Genomic DNA, 25,378 nt, shown 5'->3' with positions numbered 1-25,378 from the left:
GGGTCGGTCACGTGAGTGCCGCGAGCGAGGCGAGGATGAGGTCACGTGAGCTCAGTGGTTGAAGCGGGGGGATCACGTGAGCGCCGTGGGTGAAGCGGCGCCCGGGTCACATGGTCGCTATGGTTGAAGCGGCCCTTGGTCACGTGGCCGTCATGGCTGTCGCCGCATTCGGTCACGTGGCCGCGGCGGCGGTTGCCATGGCAGCCGGGGCGCTCTATCGCGACATGGCGCGACACGCCGAAGCCCCGCGGCTCCCCGCTTCCCTCCTCAGCCCCGGGGCTCAGCCTCGGGCCTCCTCCGGGCCGTAGGAGGTGCGGCGCGCGGCGCTTGGCGGGGGTGGGAGCGGCCTCGACGATCGTGGCGTGAGGAATCCCGGGGCGGCTGAGGGGGATCCCGCGGGACACGGCTGGGACTCGGCCCGCGCCTTTGTGCGGCTGCCCCGTCCCGGGAGCGGATCGAGACCGGCTTGGGTGGGGCTTGGAGCCATGGGATCCAGCTTTTGGTGCCTCTTTAGGAAAGAAACCGCCCTGCCAGAGGTTCTCTCAAAGGTCCAGGAGGGGCTTGCAGGCAGGCGCTGGGAGATACTGCCCTGCCTTGGGGTTTTCCTAAGCTCCTTTGGAAGGATCCCAGCCCGGAACCCCAACCTGGCTGCACCCAGAGCTGGGGGGGCAGCAGGGAGGGAGGGGGCTCTGCCCCTCTGCTCTGAGACCCGCCTGGAACCCTGCGTCCAGTTCTGGAGTCCTCAGCACAGGGAGGACATTCCAATAGCGACTTTCCAGTACCTGAAGGGGCTACGAGAAAGCTGGGGAGGGACTATTTACAAAGGCTTGTGGTGACAGGATGAGGGGCAACGGGGATAAACTGGAGAGGGGCAGAGTTAGACTGGACATAAGGAAGAATTTCTTCCCCATGAGGGTGGGGAGGCCCTGGAACAGGTTGCCCAGGGAAGCTGTGGCTGCCTCATCCCTGGAGGGGTTCCAGGCCAGGTTAGATCGGGCTTGGAGGCCCTGATCCAGTGGGAGGTGTCCCTGCCCATGGCAGGAGGTGGAACTGGATGATCTTTAAGGTCCCTTCCAACCCAAACTATTCTATGATTCAGTGACATGGAGCTATTGGGGTGAGTCCAGAGGAGGCCACAGAGATGATGTGGGTGCTGGTGGTTGAGAAGCTCAACAGGAACTGGCAGTGTGTGTTCGCAGCCCAGAAACCAACCGTGTTTTGGGCTACATCCAAAGCAGTGGGCCAGCAGAGCGAAGGAGGGGATTCTGCCCCTCTGCTCTGGTGAGACCCCACCTGGAGCTCTGCCACCTTCAATCCTTAGAGAGCATCTATTTTACAATTTCTTTGAAGGTTCAGTTCAGATACATTGTTCTGAAGGGGGTCAGGAAGCAGTATGAAACTGAAGCTGATGTGTTGCTTATAAAGGATGGAATGAAGTCTGTTCTGCTTGATTTTTAGATACAGTCCTGATGCCTTTCAAAACGCACAGGGAATGCAGTTATTTTAACTAATAATCTGGTTTTACTGCTTGGGATAACTTCTTCTACCTTGACTTGTATTTTCAGGATCAAGAACTGTTACTTAAAATTTTGTTTCCATTCCCAAACAGCCAAACTTCAGCAGATTTCTTTCTTGGGCAAATGCAAAGCATCCACAGGTCCGTGATCTTCCCTCCCTTCAGCAGGGAAAGAGTGGCTCCTTTGCAGCTTCTTATGAAAATGTTGATTGTTTGTGTCTTCCGTATCTTTCACTCTTGACAAAGGTGACTTTAGCTCCTAGTGGAGAGATTTCTCTGCCTGTCTTCTATGTAGGACAGAAGAAGACTTCATGTTCCTCTTGCAGGTTGGCTTGTAGCATCAAAGGAAAGAGATTACATTATTTTGGCGGGAGTGCTCCACTTCACTTTGTTCTTCAGAACTTGGAGGGATATGAAGCCAATTGGAAAAGCGCTTTGTGCTACAGGGATTGTAGCTGGTCTCCTAGCTTTCTTCTGGAAAGACCCTTTTAACCCAGGTAGGCTCACCAGGGGGATCATTCATTAACTGGAATATGTGTGACATAAGAGAAGAGATTAAATTTCCAAACTCTGACTGCTCTTCTCACTCCTGCTCGTAGTCTTTCCAGAGCTGGTGGCCCCAAAACAAGGCTTCATTCCAAGAAATAAAGAGAAGCTTAAAACAAAGAGGGAGGCAAAGTAGTCTAACAGCATTTACAAGGGATTCTGCTGTCTGTGTGTGGGAAAAATGACACATACTTTGCCTTTCTCTTCTTCTGTTTTGATTACAAACTCTTTGGGGTCAAGAACTTCAGCTTCAATATTTAAAGAGGCCCACAGGAAAGCTGAGGAGGAGCTCTTGATCAGGGAGTGGAGGATAGGATGATGGGGAATGATTTTCAGCTGAAAGAAGGGAGATTGAGATGAGATCTTAGGGAGGAATGTTTTGCTGTGAGAGTGGGGAGGTCCTGGCCCAGGTTGTCCTGAGAAGTTGTGGCTGAGAATTGGAAGGTATCGTTAATTTGGCTTCTTCAGGTCAGTCCCACCTCTCCCAGTTTTGGAGAAGCATCAAGACTTTTGAGCACTTACACCTTTGTACTTAGAAATCTCTGAGTGGTTAAGATCAGATCCTCTGCTGCCTCCTTCACTTCTATATCTTTTATTCTCTCTTCTATTAATAAGAGAGCTTATCTGGTGCCCGTGTTCTCCTGACTGGAGCCAGTGCTGGGATTGGAGAGCAGATGGCCTATCATTATGCCAGATTTGGTGCTGAAATCGTTTTGACTGCTAGGAGGGAAGCTGTGCTGCAGAAGGTAAGAACTTCCTTGTATGAGGGAAGACATAAGAGATTTGGACTTTTACCAAAACAACAACGAATTAGTTGTCAGTGTGAAATTTCCCTTCAGAACTGTTGTGGAGCAAAACCAGCTTAGCTGTTTTCCAAATTCTTTCACTTTTGTTGAAAGATAGAACATGACATGTTCTGAGCCTGATTTGCTGGCGATATCCTGTGCCGTTCTTCTCCATAACTCATCTCCTGGAGGGGCTACTTTGTGTAGCTATACGCCAGTGCCTGCTGCCTTAAAGAATCGTAGAATCATTAATCATTAATCGTAGAATCATTAAGGGTGGAAAAGACTTCTAAGATCAAGTCCAACCGTCAGCCCAACACCACCAGCAGCCTTCCAGTACCTGAAGGGGCTACAAGAAAGCTGGGGAGAGACTTTCTAAAAGGGCATGTGGTGATAGGATGAGGGAGGATGGCTTTAAATCGGAGGGGGGAAGATTTAGACTAGACACGAGGAAGAAATTCTTCACTATGAGGGTGGGGAGGCCCTGGACCAGGTTGCCCAGAGCAGTGGTGGCTGCCCCATCCCTGGAGGTGTTCAAGGCCAGGTTGGATGGGGCTTGGAGCCCCTGATCCAGTGGGAGGTGTCCCTGTCCATGGCAGGGGCTTCAAACTGGATGGGCTTTGAAGTCCCTTCCAACCCAAACCATCCATGTTTCTGTGATACTGTGGTCTTTATGGTCCCTTCCAACTCAAGATATTCTGTGATTCTGTAAGCTACGGTTCCTGTGCAATACTGGGCAGCTTTTCAGTGTCCAAACAGTTTTATTTGTTGCTGTTTTGCTAGAATCACGCCTTTTTGGTTAAATAACCACCTTTAGGTTAAGTAATTTTAGACCACCTCAAATAGATGAGGCTCCTTTTACTGTGGTTTTTAAAATGGGACAATGTTTAGAGAAGGTGTCTCTCAAACTATGGGGCCAAGGGACTTGCAGGTGTTAAGATTAAAGTGTGCCTCTGTCCATAATTGACTCTCACTGACTGTAGATGGGAAAAACCAATGCCCTTATTTCTGTTCTTTTGCCCCACTCTGTATTGTTTAATCTTTGTGTGTGTGTTCTTTTTTAAGGTAGTGGAGAAATGCCTGATGCTTGGAGCAAAGAAAGTATTTTATATCCCTGCAGATATGTCTTCCCCTTTGGAGCCTGAAAAAGTGGTTCAGTTTGCTGTCCAAAAGCTGGGTAAGCAGAAGAAAAATGAGATTCTGAGGAATCTTAGAATCATGGAATGGTTTGGGTTGGAAGGGACCTCAAAGCCCATCCAGTTCCACCCCGTGCCATGGGCAGGGACACCTTCCACTGGATCAGGGGCTCCAAGCCCCATCCAACCTGGCCTGGAACCCCTCCAGGGATGGGGCAGCCACTGCTGCTCTGGGCAACCTGGGCGAGGGCCTCTCCACCCTCACAGCAAAACATTCCTTCCTAAGATTCAATTTAAATCTCCCCTCATTCAGCTTTCATCTTGGGCATCTCTTTGACTTTCAGATATAAAGACAGTTCTCATTCCAGTAGGAGGCTCGCTCTTCAGATTCCCCGTGTGCCTCACTGAGGGGGGTGTTTAGTGGTTTGTAAACACCAGTCTGTTTGAGGCCATCTTTTTAGCTGCCTTTCATGGGAAGGGCACGTCATTTGCTGGAGGAGAAGAATATGCGGGCAGTACTTGCTCGCAGAACCTCCCTGAATCTGCGCCCCACAGCGACAGCACCTCCTGTCCCAGGGTACCATGTTTCCATGGATTTGCCGTGTGTGAGCGGGTACCGGCTGCACACACCATCCCTTGTGTTGAGAGAGACAGAAAACTGGGAGGGCTGAAAACAGTGCCCTGGTAGCAAAGCTCAGTCCAAGACTCTTAAGGGCCAGGTGGTCTTTAATTTTAAACAGAACTAATTCACCCTACTCCCACTGTCACGCATTCACGTTCTCTCATTCTTTAATACTCGCAAGCAACAAGATGCGTACGACCGAGTGCCTTGACCGTGCGTCCCTGTGGTGGTACAAAGGACAAGAACTACCCACTGCTGAGTCCTCATCATGTCTTCTGGGTACTTGGTGGGCGACCACATGCTGCTTTTTGATGGTCTTTTGTGCCCTGTAGGAGTTGTACGATCTTTTGTTTCTCCATCCTGACTCACTTGGGTCAGACTATCACGAGGCAGCATTTCCCATTATACTCACTATCCTTTTGACCGTTTTCCAAGTGTCTTAATTACTTCGTTACGCTCTTGGTTTTCCTGATGTGGGTGTCTTAAGAAACTGTGTGTAAGTGGACTGGATGACCTCCAGTCCAGCAGCCATCACTTCATCCCTTTCTTTTAAACCTTCTGCTCTTTCTGCTGATGCTTTTGCACGTGTACATTCCCGTATAAACCATAATTTTCCTGTTGCATACTTATATACTGGGTGGTACATCCCTGCTGTTGGTATTTCTGAGTTCCGTGGTTACTGGTTAGGGATGGCGCCTTAGTCTGACCGCTTTTTCTCCTGTCCACAGGGGGACTGGATTACCTGGTGTTGAACCACATTGGTGCAACTCGTTTCCAGATCTGGGCTGGAGATGTGGAATACACCCGCTGGCTCATGCAGGTGAGGCTCCCCAGCAGCGAGAGCTCACCTGGAACTGGGGCAGTTTGGCTTCTCCTGGGGGGCAGCTTTGGGAAGCTCAAAGGCAAATTCAAGTCTATGGCAGTGGTTGAGAACAAACCTTTTCTTTCGTGTTTCAAGTCAAACGGTTTGGAGGGAAAGTCACTGTGAGCTAGAAAGCCAGTACAGTGGTCGGAAATACTACAGGGCATGGCATGTGATGTTTGTCCCCATCCTCACAGAGATGATTCTTTCCACTTGATGTGTGAAAAAGCAAATCCAAGCCATGCCCTTTATAGTTGTGACCACTCTGTTGGCTTTCTAGCTTATGCTGACCTTTCCTCCAAATCCTCTTGCTTCTTCTATGTTTACTTTTATCATTCCAGGTGAATTTCTTCAGTTATGTGGCACTTGCAACTGCAGCTCTTCCCACCCTGGAGCAGAATAAAGGCTCTCTGGTGGTTGTTTCTTCCCTCACAGGTTAGTGTCCTTGACTGGCATAAATGCTGGCCTTGTGGAGATGATGGCATATCATGTTTCTCTGTGTTCTTCAACTCCTCTACACATTTCCAAGCTGTGCATTTTATAGTAACGAGCAGGACGATGGCTGGCTGGCCACCTTCGTTTGCAGAAGACCTTCTCCACTTTGCACCATTTTGCATTCCCCTGGAACCTCTCACTCACCATGTGCCCAGATCTACTTCTTTGGCTCCTGTCCCTCACAACTGGGCCCATCTCTCCTGCATTTGTGACACAGCATTAAGACCACCCTGCCCCTCTAAGGCCTTCTGGCTTTGGCCAGTCTGAATGAGTACAGGATGGAAAAGCAGGAGAAAGTCTTCAGCGTATGCTCAAGGGAGCTGCCTCACTGTACAAAAGTTCAGGCTGTGGCTCATCCCTGTCTTGTGATGTAACGTCCCTTGGTGTCAGGGAAATGTCATGGCCAGATGCACCAGCGTGTGACCTGGTCTGTGTGTTCAGATGAGATGCGGAGGGGAAAGCTGTAGGTGGACCATCATGTTGGGCTTTTTAGCCCAGCGTGTGACCTGGTTACTGTGTAAGTTAAAAGAAATTTCCTCCCCTTATCCAGGTATGTGGTGGCTTTTGTGCTGGGATGTGTTCACGCGAATTGCTGTGATTTCAAAGTGCCTGAATGTGACTACAAATAGGGGGAAATTCACTCGAGCAGGACATGGGTTGATGCAGGATGGCAAAGCCTCTGTCTTTGCCCAGATTCCCTCTCCACGGCACCATCCTCCTTACAGCCACTTTCCTGGTGTTTTCCATTCTTTCCTTTTCCTTTCCAGGGAAAATACCCACTCCCTTCACCACTTCTTATTCTGCCACCAAGTTTGCACTGGATGGATTCTTCAGCTCACTGCGCCATGAACTCATGATGCAGAAGAGAAACGTCTCTATCACACTGTGCATTCTGGGCCTGATCGATACCGATTCGGCTTTAGAGAATACCAGGTGTGTATTTGGAGGAGGATGGAAGGATCTGGGAGGGAATCTGCATGAATGTGGCTCTTGAAAGCATGCAAAAAATGCGCCACGACTGCCTTTAAGATGGTGTGTGCATCTGTTTGGATGTGCAGGAAAGCTAATGGGAAGAGAGCATTTATTTGGGTACATCCTGGGGGCTGCGTGTGTCCACCTCGGTGTGGAACACGAACCTGCAGAACCCTGTTCTAGTCTAGTTTGCGCAGTTAAAACCACACATTGACTGGCTGTGAGTGATCCTTTCTTTCCTTCCAGGGGCAAAGTGCACCTCACTGCTTCTCCTGCTCCTGAAGCTGCGCTCGCCATCATCCAGGGGGCTGCCACACGGGTCCAGGAGGTTTTCTACCCATGGTGGCTGCAGTACGTATGCTACCTCTGGGTTTTGTCCCCCTATGACCGGGATGGGGTTTTACAGAGCTACTATAATTACAGCAGCCCTTAAGGGATGCCCTGTCTCAGTCTCCTTTCCCATCCTACATCCTTTCTAATCACATTCCCCCACCCCATTAAGCATCCCATTCAACTAGTGGCATCAGTGATGGCAAAGTAACCTTAACTCTTCTCAAAAGGCTCTTCTTGGTCTTCCTCTCCTCCTGCTTCAGCCACAGCTCTGATATTTCTACCTGTCAGTCAGATCTTTCCCAGTCTTCACTCTGTCTTAGCCCTCCGCCTCTTTCCTTCAGCCTCACCTCTCTGCTTTTCCTGCCTCCAGTCTTCTCTCAGCTCCAGCTTTAACCTCTTTCTGTATGGGATGTCCTGGAATGTCTGTACACTCTTGGGATGTCCTGCTCCACTGCTTCATTGTTTTGTGGATTCTGTGAACCTTCTTGCTTCTTATAAATAGAATTTTGATCTCTACTTTAATAAAACTTTTTCTGTATCAGTGTTAACATCTTAATGCTTCTGTGAGCACAGGCCTATTGGTTGATGTTTGCTGGCTGCTTGGGACTTGCTAAATCAGCTCTTCCTTGCTGTAAGTGCCAAGATAGGTCGATGATTCCTGCACTGAACACGAGAAATAACGTAGAGGGAATTCTTCCCTAACACATTGTTTTTATGGATGTATGTAAGTTCCTGCAGCTCAGAAAAAGTGTCTCTGCTTTAATCCTCCTGGGCTGGGGATGGGTAAAAGATTCTCTGTGGGCTCCTTGGTGCCTGAGAGGGTGATTATTTGTATATTTGTTCCTAACTACAATGCATGAATCCTGAAAGAATTTTAAATAGCTTTGAAAGCTTAAACATTTTGTAGAAACTTATTTGGGGGCCAACAGGAAAGCTGGGGAGGGGCTCTTGATCGGGGAGGGCAGGGATAGGATGAGGGGGAAGGGGTTTCAGCTGAAAAAAGAGAGATTGAGATGAGATCTTAGGAAGAAATGTTTTGCTGTGAGGGTGGGGAGGCTCTGGTCCAGGTTGCCCAGAGCAGTGGTGGCTGCCCCATCCCTGGAGGGGTTCCAGGCCAGGTTGGATGGGGCTTGGAGCCCCTGATCCAGTGGGAGGTGTCCCTGCGCATGGCAGGGGGTGGGACTGGATGGGCTTTGAGGTCCCTTCCAACCCAAACCCTTCCATGATTCTATGAAACTGATTAACAGGTTTGGGATTTATTTTAACAGCCAGGTATTGCGTAAACCCCAGGCTTATGTAGGGAAAACAGAACTAAAATAGAGTATGCAGAGTCTTGCCAATTGCAATCTTTCTTAAATCATAGCTGATTTTCTCCAAGGAGAGAAAAAAAGCAAGTTGAGGGGTACATTCTAGCCAGTGAGAGGCGGCTTCCTGGGAAAGGGTCACCACATGCCCCCCTCCGTCTTTGCTCTGTTGGCAGCGAGGTGCTAGACTAAGTGCTCTCCTATTTTGAGCTAAATATAAAACCTTGTGTGGCTGCACGAAATGTCGCAGCCGCTTGAGTTCTTATTCTTGTTACTGGGAATGGCGTGTGGCACTTTGAATCGCGGGTACATTTTATTCACATCATGGGAACAGGCACCAGCTGAGTATTTTCCTTTCTCTCTCCTTGCCATTGACTGGATTTTGACATGACAAAGCTTTCTGCAGAGCTGGAAATAACTCCTCCCTGCAATTCACAAACTCGCCCCTTCTAAAACACACTTTGCCTTGCTTCTCATGCCAGTTTGCAGAGTAGACCTTGGCTCAGTCACTCAGAACTGTGTTAGCGCCAGGACAAGGAGGCTTCAAAAGCTGAGGTGATCTAAGATATCACATTGTGCTCATATTCTGCTTTCTCCAACACCATTCAACAGGGTTAGCAAAGCAGAAGAAATTCCCAGGGAAAATAGCGCTTTTATAGAAGTGGGGGCTGAACAGCGAGCGTGGCAAATGGAGTTGGTTCTCTACCATCCCCATGCGTGTTCCTCACCTTCAGGGCAAAGATGAGTGCATTTGCATTCCCTTTTCTTGGGTCTGTGCACAAAACCAGATGAACTGAGCGCTGGCTCTTGACTAATGGATTGATTTCCATCGAGGTGCTGTCGAGAGAACCAGTTTTCATAGAATAGTTTGGGTTGGATGGGACCTTAAAGATCATCCAGTTCCAACCCCGTGCCATGGGCAGGGACACCTCCCACTGGATCAGGGGCTCCAAGCCCCATCCAACCTGGCCTGGAACACCTCCAGGGATGGAGCAGCCACCACTGCTCTGGACAACCTGGGCCAGGGCCTCACCTCTCTCATGGTGAGTTTTGTTCTCTTAGGTGTGAGCAGAGGACACAGGAGTTCTTAAGCGATGTCTGGTATCTGCACACAAAAGCCATGACTGGTTTGTGTTTAGTGGGTGCTGGGCTCTTCTCCCAAGTAGCAAAGGACAGGATGAGAGGAAATGGCCTCAAGTTGTGCCAGGGGAGTTTTCAGTTGGACGTTGGGAACAATGTCTTCACTGAGAGAGTGGTGAAGCCCTGGCAGAGGCTGCCCAGGGCAGTGGGGAGTCTCCATCTGCGGAGGGGTTCAAAAAGTGTGTAGATGTGGCACTTTGGGACATGGATTAGTAGAGATGGTGCTGTTGGACTGGATGAGCTTCGAGGGCTTTTCCAGCCTTAATGATTCTGTGAACTAATTTCTTGCAATTGAGCTAACGTCACAAACTTGCATTTTGTGGGGATCAGATGCTGCAGGCTGGACTAAAAATCCGCAGCCGCCTTAGAGACGCAGGGACGCTGTGCGGCGTTTGGAGTGTGGCAGGGTTGTGTTCTGTGGGATTCGGGTTCTCGCATCCATCCCCCTGTGAAATGTTTTTTTAACTGAGTGTGCAGATGATCTTCTGAATGGGACCAGACTCGCCTTGCCTCAGGCCTTTGGCGATTGTCTTCACGTGTGAGCATTAGCTAAAGGCAACTAACACATGAAGTAAAACCTCAGTTACTTAGCAAGTAAAACTTTTATTAAATAAATTTAAGATTTTTTTTGACCAGAGTGAGGAATTTAACATTGACGAAGCTTGTATCGCACCTGTAAGACGGTACAGTCACATCAGTAACTGCGATGGAAGAAACTGTAAATGCTTCTTTTAAACCAGCTTGATCCAGAATTTCCAAAGTCCCTTTTTCTTTTCCCATTTTGCATTTGTTGGTCTTTTTTTTTTTTTGTTTCGTTTTGTTCAAAATTAGATTAAGTTTAAACTTCATGAAATTACTTGTAGCAGAAATAAAGTACATTATACAAATCACGTACATAATAGATGTTAAGTATAAAAATGGTATTTACAATAAGTAAACATGGACTATAGAAACACACAGACTCGCACGGCTTCACCCATCTCGCTCGTAAACTCTCAGCATCAGATACAGAGGGGTGGTTGAGGAGATGTGAAGGTACGTAAAGAACTGTGCAACAAACACCTGAACAAAGGGAAACTGGAGGAGGATGAGAAGTCGCTGAGGTTCTCTGAAATCCCCATATCTTGTTTTCAATATCGATTGCATCAACCTTTCTCCACCAACCCTCTGTTCACGTTTGAATGCAGACACGCACACGTACACGCACGCACACGCACACATAGAGGGGAATGTTCTTGGTACCTTATCAAACTCTGGAACGTGGAAACTAATCATTCAGCGGGTTTGTGGGCTTGGTTTGTTTTGTTTTTCTTTCCTTTCCTTATTTTGGTAGAAACTCAGAGACAGTTTCAAGTCGTTAAAGGGATGTGCCTTGTCAGGATGACACCCTCCCACCCCCAGGGTGTTAAATTAAGCGCTGAACTGTGTTCTATGCTTAAGTGTGTGTGTGTAGCTGTAGCTGTAGCTGCTGCAGAATGTGTAATCTGTCCCTTGCAGGGGGTGGTGGGGAAGAATCCAGAATGGCAACCCTCTTTCATCATACTATCCTTTGTGTCTGCGTGGGAAAGCTTTGCAGAGGGTGTAAGAGGCAAGTCCTCTTGCTAAATTCACATGGAGAAAATGTCCCGTTTCGTCTGGGAATCAGAACTGCCCCGGTAACCAGTGTGAGGTTACTTCTGTCATGGGAGGCAGTGGGTAGCCCCTGGGACGCTGCTGTCACTCTGGTTTGGAGATTGCATCTGCTCACACTCTCTCATCTTCTCTTGCCTTGATCAAGAAAACACTCCGTTACCATGGAGAGCTAAGAAACACGGATCTGTGCCACGCGTCAGGAGGCAGGACAGTTCCTGTAGGTAAAGGGACTGGTTTCCTGTGCTTTCAGCCTAATGGAGGAGTGCTCAGCATAGGCTTTGGCACCAAATTCCAGCAGCTTTGTCTGCAGAAGCCCTTGGAAAGGTAAGACTGAGAGCTCTTGAGATCCTTAACCAGGCTGGTGCTAAGGTAGGTGTGGATGAGTGACTCAAGCTGAGCAACTGGCTGTGCCCTAATCCTGGAGGTATGTAGTTCTTTCTCCTTGCTTCTTGCTAATGTTGAGCAGAGAGACGTGCTCTCTCTCTCTCTCTTGCTCTCTGTCCATCCAAGCATCCTCTCAAAATGTTCAGGCCTATCTGCAGTGCTTGCTGAGAAGACACTGTACCAAAGGTAAACCCTTAACTTCCAGTCCCTCTTGCAAGGAGTCAGTCTCTGAATGGAAAAGTTTGGTCCTGTGAGCCACTTTAAAAAAAAATAGAGACTGTATATATATATATATCTTTATATTTATCTATGAAAGGGCCAGGAGACGGGGCAGGAGGGAAGGAGGGACGGAGTTAAGTTTCCATACATCACTGCAGTGACCTAGAGACACACCAGTGGGTTTTCTTGGTCCATGTACTCCAGGCACACCCCAAGAGGAAGAGCTTCGGGTCCCCAGGGGCTGCTGGTTTTCTGGTCCCTTTGCTATGCACCACAATAGCAGCAAATATACGAGTCCGTCGTGGCAAGAATCTTCCTGCTGGGCAGATATTGAGCCTTCTCTTTAATTGCATGTTTTTTTTTGGGGAGGAAGGCAGAAGGAGGACAGGGTAGGTAGGTGGGGAGCAGAGGAAGGAAAGGGGTGGTGTCAAAAGAGTTGATAAATTTACTGGCCTCTCTGTAAATCAACCTGAAGCAGAAATTCTTCCTCTGGACTTTCCCTTCACCTGAATAGAAAGGGGGAAGGGAGGGAATTGGGAGATTAGGAGGCCATCTGTGTAAACCCCAGGCTTTGAGCTGCTGTTGCTTAACTGTGGAAGAAGACGACCCCAATTAGAGGGTACCAAGATCAGCCCTCCCTCGTTCCCAGCTCTTTGGCAGCTCATCCGTGGCCCTTCGGCACCTCACCCTTTTGTAACCCTTGGGACTGTTCCTGCTTTCCCTGGAAAGCATTCTTTGCAGACATTTTCCAATTTTAGGGCATGCGTAACAATTGAAAACAAAACGATTGGGTTTTAAGACCTTCTTAGGAAGGGAAGCACTTTTCGGGAGTGGTCAGAAAGCAGGCTGAAACCTCGCTTAGACCACAGGCAGGTCCTTGACCCCTTCTGAGTGCACTAAGGAGCCTTAATGGCCTTGACCCACCTCACCTGCAGCCTCTGACCGTGGCCTTGGAGTCTCATTACAGCTCAGGCCCGTGCCTTCAGTCCTTGCCTGATCTACATCATGGAAGTGCCTGTCTTCACGGACCTGTCCTGTCCATGGATCTTATGATCCGGACTCCAACCTTTGGGCTCTCTTCCCATCTTGAGGTCAGATCTGTTTATTATTATAGACCTGCCTGGCAATCGCTGGACCACGGCCGACGCTGCTTACCTCCACCAGACCTGATCCTGATCTTGACCTGCAGATTGACTCTCGGGCTTGCCCTTGGGCCTGCCTCATTGTCACAAACTTCCCTGAGGCTCTGTACTCTTGGTTGAACCTGCCGACCATCTCCAACCTGCCTCGGTGGCCTTGCTCAAGGCTGAGCCGTGGCAGGAGAAGTTTCTGCCGGCTTACAGCGTTCATCTCCAGCCTTCCCACCCCATCAGAAGCAGCCAAACCTTGCTGCCCACTGGCCAACGCTGGGTACGAACCGTGCTGCGATGGTGCCAGCTTTACCTGTGCTGCAGAAGTGACTCCTGCTCGCTCACTGCTGTCAGTAGGGATGGTTAGCATCCTTGGGTCGTTTTAACTGAACCTTCAAACGTTTCATGCCAATCTGGAAGCCATTCATGGCCTGGATAGCAGTCTGTGCACTGGATGGGTTGTCAAAGCTTACAAAACCTGAAGGATAGGACACAGGCATGGATAATAACGGCACTGTTGGTGCCATGCCCAAAGCGTAAGTGTCCTCTTTATCCATCATGCTTCCCTTGCCTGCTGGCATCAGCACTCACCAAAACACTTGCTCTGGTTGGTGGCACGATCCATGAACACCTTGGAGGAAATGATATTGCCAAAGGGCAGGAACATCTGCATCAACTCATTGTCTCCAAACTCCTGAGGGAGATGGTAGATGAAGAGATTGCAGCCTTCGGGACCTGCGGGCACGGGGGGCAATGGGGAGGGACAAAACAGAGAGCCCCCAAAGGGAAGAGAAATGGGCTTGACTCGGAGCACAGCACTGGAGGAGAATCCCAGCACTGCCTCCTTCTGCCTTGATCTCCCCTTGCTTGTCTCTCTCAGTCCTTGACCCACAGAGGGTTCTGAGAGCGCTCTAAGAGCAGCAACGTGCAGACCTAGAGCTTCTGGAGAGCAAACTTTCATCGTTTGCCCAGATCTCACATACGGTGCTGGACACCATAACTCTGAGTGTTCGGGTGCTGTTTAACTGGGAGGAAAGCTGAGGTGACAGCTCTTTGTTCATAGCTCTCCCAGTCCTAGGAGAGCAGCAGGCACTGCTGCGTGAAAGCTCTGCTGCTCTAGCATTCCCTGCCCAGCGCTAGGGCAGTGGTTGCCTTCAGCCCACGAGCCACAGCTGGAAATCGGGATCACCACACGTCTGATTTATCGGCTGACCTGGTCCTGCCCACTCCCCTCCCCGTAAGCCTGCTGACCCCAGCGAGCTGCTCCCTTACGGACAGCTGCCGTCCGAAACAGGAGCAGACAGAGAATGCCTTTGACTCCAAATTCTGCCCAAGCCAGTTTTGAAAGAAGCTGAAAACCAAACTCGTGAGGCTAAGAAGGCTGAAGAGAGAGGGCCATGCATCGGAGACGCTGGTTTGACCGGTACCAGTGTGCTTCTGGCATCAGTTCAGATGGGGAGAAAGTGTTTTTTTTCCCCTGCCTGCATAGGGAAGGTGCTGACTCTGTACCCTTTGGGGTCAAAGCGTGGTGTTCTAGTGCTTGCTGTCCTCTTTGTACTTGGCAGCATCCAGCCAGGGAGTAGCTACGTGACAAGCATCCTCTGATCCCTTCCAGTCTACTCACTGCAGTGACACGGTTGGTTCTGTAGCCCACCTCCAATATCAAAAGGTTAAAGTGGGCAAAGATCAGTGCTGTCTCCTCTCCTTTGGTTCTGGGGTGCCCGAGAAGAGCTGCACAAATCCTCCTTCCCCCTGCCGGACACGCACGTTCCCACCCTGAGCCTCACCTTCTCGTTGCTGCTGCTGCAGGATAGGAGGTGGCTGAGGGATGCTCTGAGCAATGGGGGTGATGGTGGTGGTTGGATACACAGCTGTATTCCAAGGAGATAGAACAAACTGTTTACCTGAGGGTCTGCACAGCCACACGAGGGCCAGCGGGAGACAAGGGAAGCTGGTACCTGCGTACTGCTGAACTCCGGTGAAGGCTGGGTGCAAAGTCTCTGCTACTGAAGGGCTCTGGGCTGCAAAGAACAACACAGTCAGAAGCACAGCAAGGGGAATCACTCACGCATTCTCTCTGCCTTTCTTCCCCACCCAACTGCCAAGCGAGTCTCAGCAGGTAGCCAGAAAAAGCCTTCTGGGTGGGGAAGCCAGAAAAGAGCAGCTAATTGCTGTTTGTGAGGTCTCTGTATGGTTGGTTATTTTTCCCCTCCCCTGCTCTCCATACCTGAGTATGGCACAAGGCCATTGGTGTAAACTGTTTCCAAGGTTGGATGCCCGTTTGGGAATGGTACCACTCCAGTGAATCCATTTGAAATGGGTGCCACCAGTCCTGGCATGGCCGCTGTTCCCAGGAGAGGTGGGGAGTGTAGCCCTGTAGAGCAAGAAGAAAGGACATTCCATGAGAGCTGAGATCCAAAGCCCATGCTCCTTCCTTCCAGCTGCTTGGCAAGACTGCTAGGTATGAAGCTATTCTCTTCCAGTTGGCACACGGAGGTGATAGATCAGTGCTGGAGCCTTCACAAAATTAAGAGCAGCCCTAGTGAGAAAATTGCTGCTCCTGGAGCTTTGAGATGGAACCGTTTTAATCCAGGTTGATACAGCACCCAGAATGATACAGCCCTGTTCTTGATGGGTGTCCAAACCCAACAGCACCCAGAATGATACAGCCCTGTTCTTGATGGGTGTCCAAACCCAACAGCACCCAGAATGATACAGCCCTGTTCTTGATGGGTGTCCAAACCCAACATGCATGATTGCTGATATTCCTGGAGGCTGATGATAATGAGTAAGACCCAAGTGCCATCCGAGGAAGGCGGCTCTTACTGTACCAAAGGGAAGCGCTGCAGTGGAGAAGAACAGCAGCATAGACTCATAGAATCACTAGGTTGGAAAAGACCTTTTGAGATTGAGTCCAACCGTACCTGTCCGCTACTAAATCATATCTCTAAGCACTTCATCTACCCATTTTTGAAATACCTTCAGGGGTGGGGACTCCACCACCGCCCTGGGCAGCCTCTGCCAGTGCCTGAGAACCCTTTTGGTGAAAAGGTTTTTCCAACTGTCCAACCTGAACCTCCCCTGGTGCAGCTTGAGGCCATTCCCTCTCATCCTATCACCTGTCATTAGGGTGAAAAGATCAACACCCACCTCTCTACATCCTCCTTTGTTGTAGACAGTGATGAGGTCTCCCCTCAGCCTTCTCTTCTCCAGGCTAAACAACCCCAGTTCCCTCAGTCGAACCTCTTAAGACTTGTTCTCCAGCCCCTTCACCAGCTTTGTTGCTCTTCTCCAGATGCGCTCCAGCCCCTCAATGTCTTTCTTGGAATGAGGAGCCCAAAACAACTCAGGATTCGAGGTGCAGCTTCACCAGCACTAAGTCCAGGGGCAGAATCCCTTCTTGGGTCCTGCTGGCCACGTTGGGCAAAATAATGCAAACAAACCTGCCCAGAACTGGGGACTGCTGTCCTGCACAGTTCAAAACCGTGGCCTCATCCAGATGCTGAGCCTGATGGGATGTGGGACCCGTTTTACCTGTATCGGCACCGTTCCGAGTGCTGACGTGGGAGGTAGTGAAGGACTCGCTGCGTCCTGGCCCTCACCTGATGTTGGTGCGATGGGAGCGGCTGGCAGCCCGTTGAGACTGACGGCACCGATCTGCTGGATGTGGCAAGGGGAAAAGGCGACGCCTGGGCTCAGGTAGCTGCCGTGGGAGGTGGAGAGAACCGTCGTCTGCTGCTGCATCAGCTGCAAGGCAGGAGCGTGCAGTCAGGGCTCCGTGCTGCCAAAGGGCTTCGCACCACGTAGGGTCTCATGGTGGTCAGGATCTCCTTCTACCTGGAGCTGCCTCCAGCACAGGGGGATGCTCCGCTCAGCCAGAGCGTGGGCAGGCTCCACAGACCCACCCAGCCTCTGCCTGTGGCTGGGGATGGGCCAGAGCCATGGCCTCGCCATCTCCCGTAGCCACCAGTGGTGACCACCAGGCTCTGGAGTGGTGGTAGCCTGGACCAGGTCATGCACGGAGCTCCCAAGAGCTGGACATCGCTTCCCGTCCTGCAGATGGGGTACACGGCTGGGCAGATGACCTCTGCAAAACCAAGCCTGTAGCTGGGCAACCCTCCACCCACTCTCGTCCCCTCGGTGTCCCCGCAGCCTTGAGGGCTCTTGGGTGACATGACGGGGCATGGGGACAACCCATCCTGCTCAGAGAGCTCCTGCAGCGGGGAAGGGGGCAGGAACAGAGGGATCCTTTCACCTTCAGGTGCAGCAACGAGATTCCCTCCCAGCCACAGCCCCTCCGAGCACTGCCACTTCATCTGGGACAGCACTTATTAATTAGTAGTATTAAATAATACAGCTTCGCCTTGGGGAAAGGGGTCCAAATCCCTTTTTTCTTTTGCCCAGCCTCAATAAGACCGTGCTGCCGGGAAGCAGGTGGAGCTCATGATGGTCCATGGGCTCTGTCTGCCCAGACCCAGCTTTGCCATCTGAGGTTTTGCCCCACGATGTGCCGAGCTCAGCCTTCCCGCTGGCAGTGACCCGCAGCCCAGGGCTGGGGGACGGCAGCTGCTTGTGGTCCCATAACACTCCTGACGAGGCAGAGATGCGCCATGCGAAAAGAAAGGGTGGGGAAGGTGGGACTCGGGGTTGGAAGGAGCGTGAAAAGGAAGAAGAAAACAATCCTTGTGGTCCTAGTTGGCCACCAGCTGGTGCTCTGGAGCATAAGATTAAATCAGACCGGATCAGAGCGCAGTGGCAACAAAGACTTAGTTCTGGATGCAAAATTATAAGCTGTCTCTTCACCGTCAAGCAAAGCAGGGGAGGCAAAGGAACGGCTCTCTAGAAAGTGGACGGGAGGAATTGGGGGTGGCACGCAGCAAACCCCAAGAAAACTACAGATCCTCCTTACGTTAACCAGCACCGCGTCCCACTGCCTGCTTTGCACCATCCAGACACTCAAGAAACCTGTCTCGTCCACTACCAGTGGAGCCTGGAAGCCAGTTTTGCCCAGATCTTGGCTGTAGAATCTGGTAACCCTGGGAAGTTCACGGCTAGATAAATCTTTCCTTAGTTTCCTCCACACAGAAGCTGATGATTATTGCTACGACGTACAAAAAAAGGAGAAGAACTGCCCAATTTTGTGCCGTTGCTGTCTCTAAGCTCGCCCGAAAGCAGAGGAGCTGGAGTGGAACGGAGTCTGCAGGGCAGCACCAGGATAGGGGAGAGACTTTTCCTGGGGCAGAGGTGGGACCTTCCCAAGCAGAGCATGGAGCAGGGTGTCCGCAGCCCAGCAGGACTGACAAAGGGCTTCACTACTGCCTCATTCCTGAAAGCGAGCACCCTGAAATCACCCCGTCTAGCGTAGAATCATAGTATGGTTGGAAGGGAACTCAAAGCCCATCCAGTTCCACCCCCTGCCACAGGCAGGGACATCTCCTGCTGGATCAGGTTGGTCTGAGCCCCATCCAACCTGGCCTGGAACCCCTCCAGGGATGGGGCAGCCACCACTGCTCTGGGCAACCTGTTCCAGGGCCTCCCCACCCTCACAGCAAAACATTTCTCCATCAGCTCTCATCTCAATCTCTCCTCTCTTTCACCTGAAAACTATTCCCCCTCATCCTCTCCCTGCCCTCCCTGATCCAGAGCTCCTCTCCAGCTTTCCTGGAGCCCCTTTGAGGACTGGAACGGTCACCACATTGTCTTTGGGGTGTCCCCCTGCAGCAGGACTCACTCCCATCACCGGGAATCACTCGCCTTGAGATAGGATTCCAGCAAAACGCGGCCTTGCCGAGCGCCCAACGCTCTGCTGAGGAAGGTGTCCCCGTGGCAGCACCTATTCCTAATCCGCTCTTCACACCATCCCCCATTTAACGAGGCAAAAAAACTAATACTTTCCTTATTTCCCAGATGAATATTGATCTTCTCTTTTCTCATTACTGCCTGTTCCGTGCCAGGCTGTGGTTGGAACAAGTCCTGCATCTTCCCGCACACCCTCCAAAGCAGCGTTCTGAAACGCTCATTACTTCAATAACGCCACCATAAAGAACCCCGAGAGCAGAAAGAAAAACAGGGAAGGGTGGGGAACAAACTCTGTTTTATGTTTAGAACCAACTGATCTATGAAATCCAAGAAATATCCAAGCATTATAAGCAGCGAGCGCATCACGCTGACTGCTTTTTGAAGATTTTAGGCCTCTTTTGTACGGAGGGGTTATTATTTTTTTCAGCTCCCCGTCAGTTCCCTGACTCCATCCCAACTAATCATGGAAATCAACTCACTGAATAAACCGAAATGAAGGAAATAGTCGCTTTTCACTCGCAGAAGAGGCACCTGGGATCAAAATTTGGTTTAAGGGCTGAAATAACTGCTTCCAGAGGCTTAACCAGATAAGGATGAGATTTTTTTTTCTTACAAACTGTATCAGCCAACAATTACTGTTGGACTATTTTTAATATCTTATGCTGTATATTTGAATAGATCAGAATAACTTTTGACCTCACCTAGTTTGTGATTATTTCAGGGTTAATTTGAGATGGATTTTAAAGGAAAACGCAATTACTCATAAAACCATAAAATGGGTTGGGTTGGAAGGGACCTCAAAGCCCATCCGGTTCCACCCCCTGCCATGGGCAGCGACACCTCCCACTGGATCAGGGGCTCCAAGCCCCATCCAACCTGGCCTGGAACCCCTCCAGGGATGGGGCAACCACCACTGCTCTGGGCAACCTGGGCCAGGGCCTCCCCACCCTCACAGCAGAACGTTTCTTCCCAAGATCTCATCCCAATCTCCCCTCTTTCAGCCTAAAACCATTCCGCTCATCCTATCCCTTCACTCCCTGATCCAGAGCCCCTCCTCAGCTCTCCTGGAGCCCCTTTCAGCCCTGGAAGCTGCTCTAAGGTCTCCCCGCAGCCTTCTCCAGGCTGAACAACCCCAACTCTCTCAGGGTGTCCTCCTACAGGAGGTTCTCCAGCCCTCAGATCATCCAACTGAAAAAAAAAACAAACCCAAAACCAAACAACCGAAGCTCCAAACTTCTTCTTCCGAGACCAGGGAGTCTGGGGACTGCATCAGCAGGGAAAAAAGTGGTGATTTATGAAATTATAAGAACCTGTGAGGCACCTGTTCACCCCAGCAGCACTCGTTCCTCTCAGTCCGATTCAACCACCCGTGTAACTGTTTGCTGCAGCTCCTGTGCCTATGAGGAACCTTGGATGCAACGTCCATGATGACTCCAAGCCCTGCACCATGCAAGCATCAACTATGTCAGAGTTCCCTTAAGCTTATCAGATGTCCCAGCTCCCAAGAGCTGCCCACGCCAAGACGTTTGGAGATGCTGTAAGGAGATTCAGCAGGGAAATCTCTCTCTTCTGTCCCCACTTCTAGAGATATTAGATGGTATTTCAAAGGGCTGATACCCTCTCCCTCTGATGGGGACACTGTATGCATAGGAGAACTGGTTAGGATCTCTCCTCTGGAAGAAGGGAGACCAAAGACTGGGATGACACAAGAGAAGAAACAATCAGTAGTGAGGTCAGTGCCTCAGAAAGAAGAAGGAGAGATAACCAAAACCACTGGAAAGGAAAAGAAGGGAATAAAACTGGAAGAGAGTGAGAAAAGCTGAGTCTTGAGTCAAGGAGAAAGCCAAAATAAAGTCACAGTGCAGGAAGGTTGGTGAAGAATCGGAGATAAAGCAACACATTTACAGGCACGACTGAGGAGAAAGAAGATAAGCGGGGAGGGTAGCCTAAGCCTGACTGGCTTCTTGTCATCAGCAGCAGGTTCTGAAGGCTGGAGGACACTTAAAGACTGAGTCCAGAAGGTCTCGCTGCTCTCCTTCCTTACACATCCTGGACCGTAAGCTAATAAGGTGCTTTCTGCCATCAGAACCTCACTGTGTGGTCCACTCCTGCCTCCTTCCCCACCACGCTGTGCTCAAGTTAGCACCATCTCCACGACAGCTGAAGATACACCAGAATGATCATCTCATAGGTGAGCTATGCTACAGCCTCAGCCCTCGGGTATCGCTGGCTCCTGGGTTACAGAAAAGATTGGTCCTGGCGAGAGAGACCGGTGTCTGATCAGAAAGCGTTCTCCCCTCTAAGCCATTCTTCTGCTGGAAGCATCGATGCTTGTTGGAACGGCGTAGCTCCTCTTAGCCTCATCGTACAAGAAGAATCAAATAACCTGAACTGGACGAATTTGGTTCCCCAAATTCCCCTACAGCATGGACTCTCGTTCCTTTTGCTACTCCACACTCTCGACACACTCTTAAATGGCAATTTGGCAGTTTCTGGCGATTCTTTGAGAAGAAATGGCCAACAATTGAGAAACAGCTCTTTCTCTGTCGTGTACATGGAAGGGGACACGCCAAGCAGCCACCGAAGCTAGAGATGAAAGAGGGGCCCACGTATATGAGAAGAATCGGTTTATTTGTGCCTGTGTCCTCCCACCCCCCAGAAATTTACTTTCAGTAACAGCATTTACTTTTGAGTTCGTTTGACACAAGCATCTCTCACACTTTTGAGTAATTTCTGAGCCTCCATCCATGGGTTTTATACTCAGTAGCAGAGACCTGAAAGTGGCAGTCACCAAGAAGACCCAAAAGATGCTCCACCACAGCTGATCAGGGGTTTGTTGAGTTCAGGATGAACTTCAACCATCAATGGCAATCACCACCATCGCTCCAAGGCAATGAGGTTCTCTCACTAAGATCCAATGTACAACCAGTCTTGCCAGAGAAGACCAGACTGCTGAAACACCTCTGATCCTCTGCTACTCTCCCTCTCCTGCTCCTTGCTCCCTCTCTAGCATCCTGCATACCCCTGCATGGTCACATTAGCCAAGATGGAAAACCCTGGGAGCCAAGGACAACACTGGGGGTGGGTTTCAGGAGAAAAATAAACAAATGAAGCTGCCCTGGACTCTCTCATGGTGCTTCAAACCCAAAGAGAGACACACATTTGTGTCTCAGACCCAGAGGAAGAGCTCCCAAGTTGGTAGACTGCCACATCTGGCAGACATCACCCAGGAATCCTGGCTCTGGGCTGTCCTCAAAACAAGACAGAAAGACACTGGGTCACTCTTGACCTGTTCCCAGACACCTCCGCCAGTCTACACCACATCAGAGAAATCCAGCTTTGCTCTGAGAAGGTCCCAGCTCTCTCCTGTCACCTCTTCCAGGAGAGAAATGCACAAAGACTGGGCTGCTGACTGGAGAAACTGAGGCTGGGAACAACTCCCAGGTGCCGGGACGCTTTCGCGCCTTTGTTAGAGACCCGTTCGTGGTCTCCCAGCCAAGATGTGGTGTTGCCCCATAGCCAAGAGGGCAGCTTCTCCCCACCCAGCCACGCGGAATACTCACAGCCTGCGCATAGGCGCTGTATGGGCTGAACGGCAAGGTGAGAGATGGAGTGAATATCCCCAGCTGCCCCACCATTTGCTGCATACGACGGAGGGTCCTCTCCTTATCTGTGTCAGCAAACTTCACCACTAGACTGGAGGAGGCGCCCTAGGCACAGAGAGAGGAGACAGAGAGAGGAGGCAGGGAGAGAAGAGGCCGGGACAGCAGGAGAGTCAGCAGTTAGGCAAGGTGGGATGGGGCAGAAGAGGCAGCAGAGAGGAGTGGGAAGAGCAGCAGAAGAGCAAATATTGGCATGAAAGTGCTTGGGAGCTGCCTGGAACCTGGACTGTGCCCTTCCCCATCCATCCATCCATCCACCCACCCATGAATCCATCCCTTCCTTCCTTCTCCCACCTTTTGGAGCTGCCTGGAATCTGAGCTGTACCCTTCCCCATCCATCCATCCATCCATCCATGAATCCATCCCTTCCTTCCCCCACCTTTTGGAGCTGCCTGGAACCTGGGCTGTACCCTTCCCCATCCACCCATCCATCCATCCATCCATCCATCCATCCATCCATCCATCCATCCCTTCCTCCCTTCCTCCTCACTCCCACCTTTTGGAACTGCCTGGAACCTGGACAGTGACCTTCCCCATCCATCCATCCATCCATCCATCCATCCATCCATCCATCCCTCCCTTCATCCATCCCTTCCCTCTCCCACCTTTTGGAGCTGCCTGGAACCTGGGCTGTACCCTTCCCCATCCCTCACTCCCTCCCCTCTCCCACCTTTTGGAGCTGCCTGGAACCTTGACCTTCTCCATCCATCCATCCATCCATCCCTTCCCTCTCCCACCTTTTGGAGCTGCCTGGAACCTTGACCTTCTCCATCCATCCATCCATCCATCCATCCATCCATCCATCCATCCCTTCCTTCATCCATCCCTTCCCTCTCCCACCTTTTGGAGTTGCCTGCAACCTGCACTGTGACCTTCTCCATCCATCCATCCATCCATCCATCCATCCATCCACCCATCCCTCCCACCCTTCCCCTCCCACCCTGGGCTTTGCACGGCTGCACAAGCGGTGCGCACACCCCTGGCTGTGTTCACCAGGTGACAGAGCAGCCAGGAACACTTAGAACATTGTCAGCCTCAAGCACCATCTTTCCACCACCATGAGCTTGGCTGGATCGGCAGAGCAGTTCCTCACAGCTGGAAACATCCCTGCTGCAGCGCTGCACTGTCCTGCTCACCCCACACCCAGGGTGGAGATTGTGAGAGACGAGGTCACAACTGCAGCTCCCCTCGCACACGAAGGCGCAGCTGTGGCTACGAACCCCCATAAGATGCAGAAAGCGTTTCCATCCACCCCCCGCCTGCCCCGGAGGGCTCTACTGTCTAAATAAGAGAAGGTGGGGAGTGGGCTCAGACTCTCAAGTCCTGACCGCTCACGTTGCTTCCCCTCCGTTCAGTTTTGAACCGCTCCAGACTGCTGTCTCCAAGATAACTCCATGGTTTGGTTCTTGGCTCGCTTTTATTCAACCTTTCTAAGTGCAGCGTGGACAGACGCGGATCCCCCACACCAGCCCAGGAGATGGGATGGAACCCCATATGAGATGTGCACACACACACAAACGCCTCCCACCGCCCAACCACACCAGCTGGAAGCGGCAGTTGGACCTGTTGGACGGTGAGGGGAGGAGGTCCCTGCAACGGGGTGATGGGAAGAGGATTAGGGAGAGGGTAGGGAGCCTGGCCTCATACTCACGGGCATTGTCTGGCTGCCGTGGAGTGCGTGGATTGCTGCCTGAGCCTCTGTGTGAGATGAGAACTTTACAAAAGCACAGCCTGGAAAGGGACAGAAAGAGCACAGGAGATTGCAGTGACAGGATGGCTGCGAAAGCGCCCCTTCCATCAGCACGCGAGGGGCAGCACCTGCAGCTCAGGCAGGACGAAGGAAAGCCACCCCAAGGAAGCAGGGAACAGAAAGGATGACCCATCCCAAGTCGTCTATCCTGGAAAGAGCAAGTCCTCTATCCTGGAAATTGTTACTTCAATGCTATACTTTATACATGGTGGCACCATCTCCACTCTTGCCCTTGATGACATCTTCCCCGGTTTCTCTGTGCCCTCCAAACCGTGGGCGCAAATATTTACAGCTGCAGACCCAGACTGAGCCAAGAGGTCCATAGCGGTCCTGGGAACTCCGTTCCTCCTTGTGCTCTGCTTCCCCTCCTGCCCCCTAGACCTCCTGCCCACCTTCCCCAATCTTCCCTCAGAGCAGACAACTCTTTCTGCCTTGTTCCCTATGCCTGGCTGGGATATGGGTTCCCGTAAAGATGGGATCGGGGGAATAAGCGCCGTGGTGGAAAGGAGGCCCAGGTGGTGATATAGGCGAACACTACCTGAAAGAGGAGGGAGAAAGGGCACGACACACAGAGGGCTTCACACCTTTGCTGTTCCCATCAGGTCCACGGAGCACCGTACATTCATCAATGACCCCAAATGGTTCAAAGAGCCTGAGCACGTCATCCTCAGACTGCTGCTTATTTAACATGCCCACAAAGAGCTTCCTGTCCCCTAGGGGCAAACACAGAAACATCAACCTTCTATGAGGTTTGCAGTCCAAAGCAGGAGCCTAAGGGCGCTTAAGCACGAACCAGCCTAGTGTTGAAAACATGCCTGGCATGGAAATGATTTGCTGTTGGCTGAAATGCTTCCAGGGGTGAGTACGCAGGGTCCTCCCAAGCTCCTCACACCTGCAAAGGTTTCGGTGGCTTCCCCTGTCCTGCCCTCCCCAGAGGAAAACAAAAGATTAATGATTTCCTTCTATTCATCAGCCCTCTCCTTTGAACGATCCAACACAAACAGTCATATAAGAAAAAGTGCCCGGGGAATTATACCCTGATTGAAAAATACGTGAAGCCCAAGAGGTACCTTAGGAAATACAGACCAACC

At 51.0% G+C, this 25,378-nt stretch overlaps 2 protein-coding genes across 9 annotated transcripts in view; one reads left to right on the top strand and one right to left on the bottom strand.

The window, feature by feature from the left end:
* Positions 1 to 102: 102 nt before the first annotated feature.
* On the top strand, positions 103 to 9,448 carry LOC104064812 (hydroxysteroid 11-beta-dehydrogenase 1-like protein). Of its 4 annotated transcripts, none has more exons than XM_054050027.1 (10): positions 103 to 311; positions 1,843 to 2,013; positions 2,678 to 2,808; positions 3,913 to 4,024; positions 4,787 to 4,891; positions 5,334 to 5,425; positions 5,809 to 5,902; positions 6,730 to 6,895; positions 7,181 to 7,285; positions 9,406 to 9,448. In XM_054050027.1, exons 2-10 carry the CDS (start codon positions 1,929 to 1,931, stop codon positions 9,431 to 9,433), a joined length of 918 nt encoding a protein of 305 aa, XP_053906002.1. In that variant the 5' UTR covers positions 103 to 311; positions 1,843 to 1,928; the 3' UTR covers positions 9,434 to 9,448. The 4 variants fall into 4 exon arrangements, with proteins under 4 accessions (XP_053906002.1, XP_053906001.1, XP_053906000.1 ...); XM_054050026.1 differs by lacking the exon at positions 9,406 to 9,448 and adding an exon at positions 1,610 to 1,762 and having other exon boundaries at positions 106 to 311; positions 7,181 to 8,214; XM_054050025.1 differs by lacking the exon at positions 9,406 to 9,448 and having other exon boundaries at positions 106 to 311; positions 7,181 to 8,214.
* A 150-nt stretch (positions 9,449 to 9,598) lies between these two features.
* The window catches only part of CELF5 (CUGBP Elav-like family member 5), a 45,041-nt gene continuing 29,261 nt past the window's right edge, over positions 9,599 to 25,378 (bottom strand). The window contains exons 4-13 of one of the 5 annotated variants that reach the window (XM_054049988.1): positions 24,872 to 25,000; positions 24,189 to 24,268; positions 22,439 to 22,585; positions 16,679 to 16,823; positions 15,304 to 15,450; positions 15,035 to 15,097; positions 14,864 to 14,947; positions 13,668 to 13,811; positions 13,390 to 13,554; positions 9,599 to 11,478 (exon numbers count right to left, since the gene is read on the bottom strand). In XM_054049988.1, coding sequence (XP_053905963.1) covers positions 13,427 to 13,554; positions 13,668 to 13,811; positions 14,864 to 14,947; positions 15,035 to 15,097; positions 15,304 to 15,450; positions 16,679 to 16,823; positions 22,439 to 22,585; positions 24,189 to 24,268; positions 24,872 to 25,000 — 1,067 coding nt within the window. In that variant the 3' untranslated portion in view covers positions 9,599 to 11,478; positions 13,390 to 13,426. Of the gene's footprint in view, positions 12,453 to 13,389; positions 13,555 to 13,667; positions 13,812 to 14,863; positions 14,948 to 15,034; positions 15,098 to 15,303; positions 15,451 to 16,678; positions 16,824 to 22,438; positions 22,586 to 24,188; positions 24,269 to 24,871; positions 25,001 to 25,378 lie in introns of all 5 variants that reach the window. The other 4 variants (XM_054049986.1, XM_054049987.1, XM_054049989.1 and 1 more) reach the window with 4 other exon arrangements.

Source organism: Cuculus canorus, chromosome 27 (assembly GCF_017976375.1).
Source record: "Cuculus canorus isolate bCucCan1 chromosome 27, bCucCan1.pri, whole genome shotgun sequence".
In the NCBI taxonomy this organism is placed as follows: Eukaryota; Metazoa; Chordata; class Aves; order Cuculiformes; family Cuculidae; genus Cuculus; species Cuculus canorus.
The sequence above is the reverse complement of the archived record's forward strand: the minus strand, read 5'-3'. Positions and strand labels throughout refer to the sequence as shown.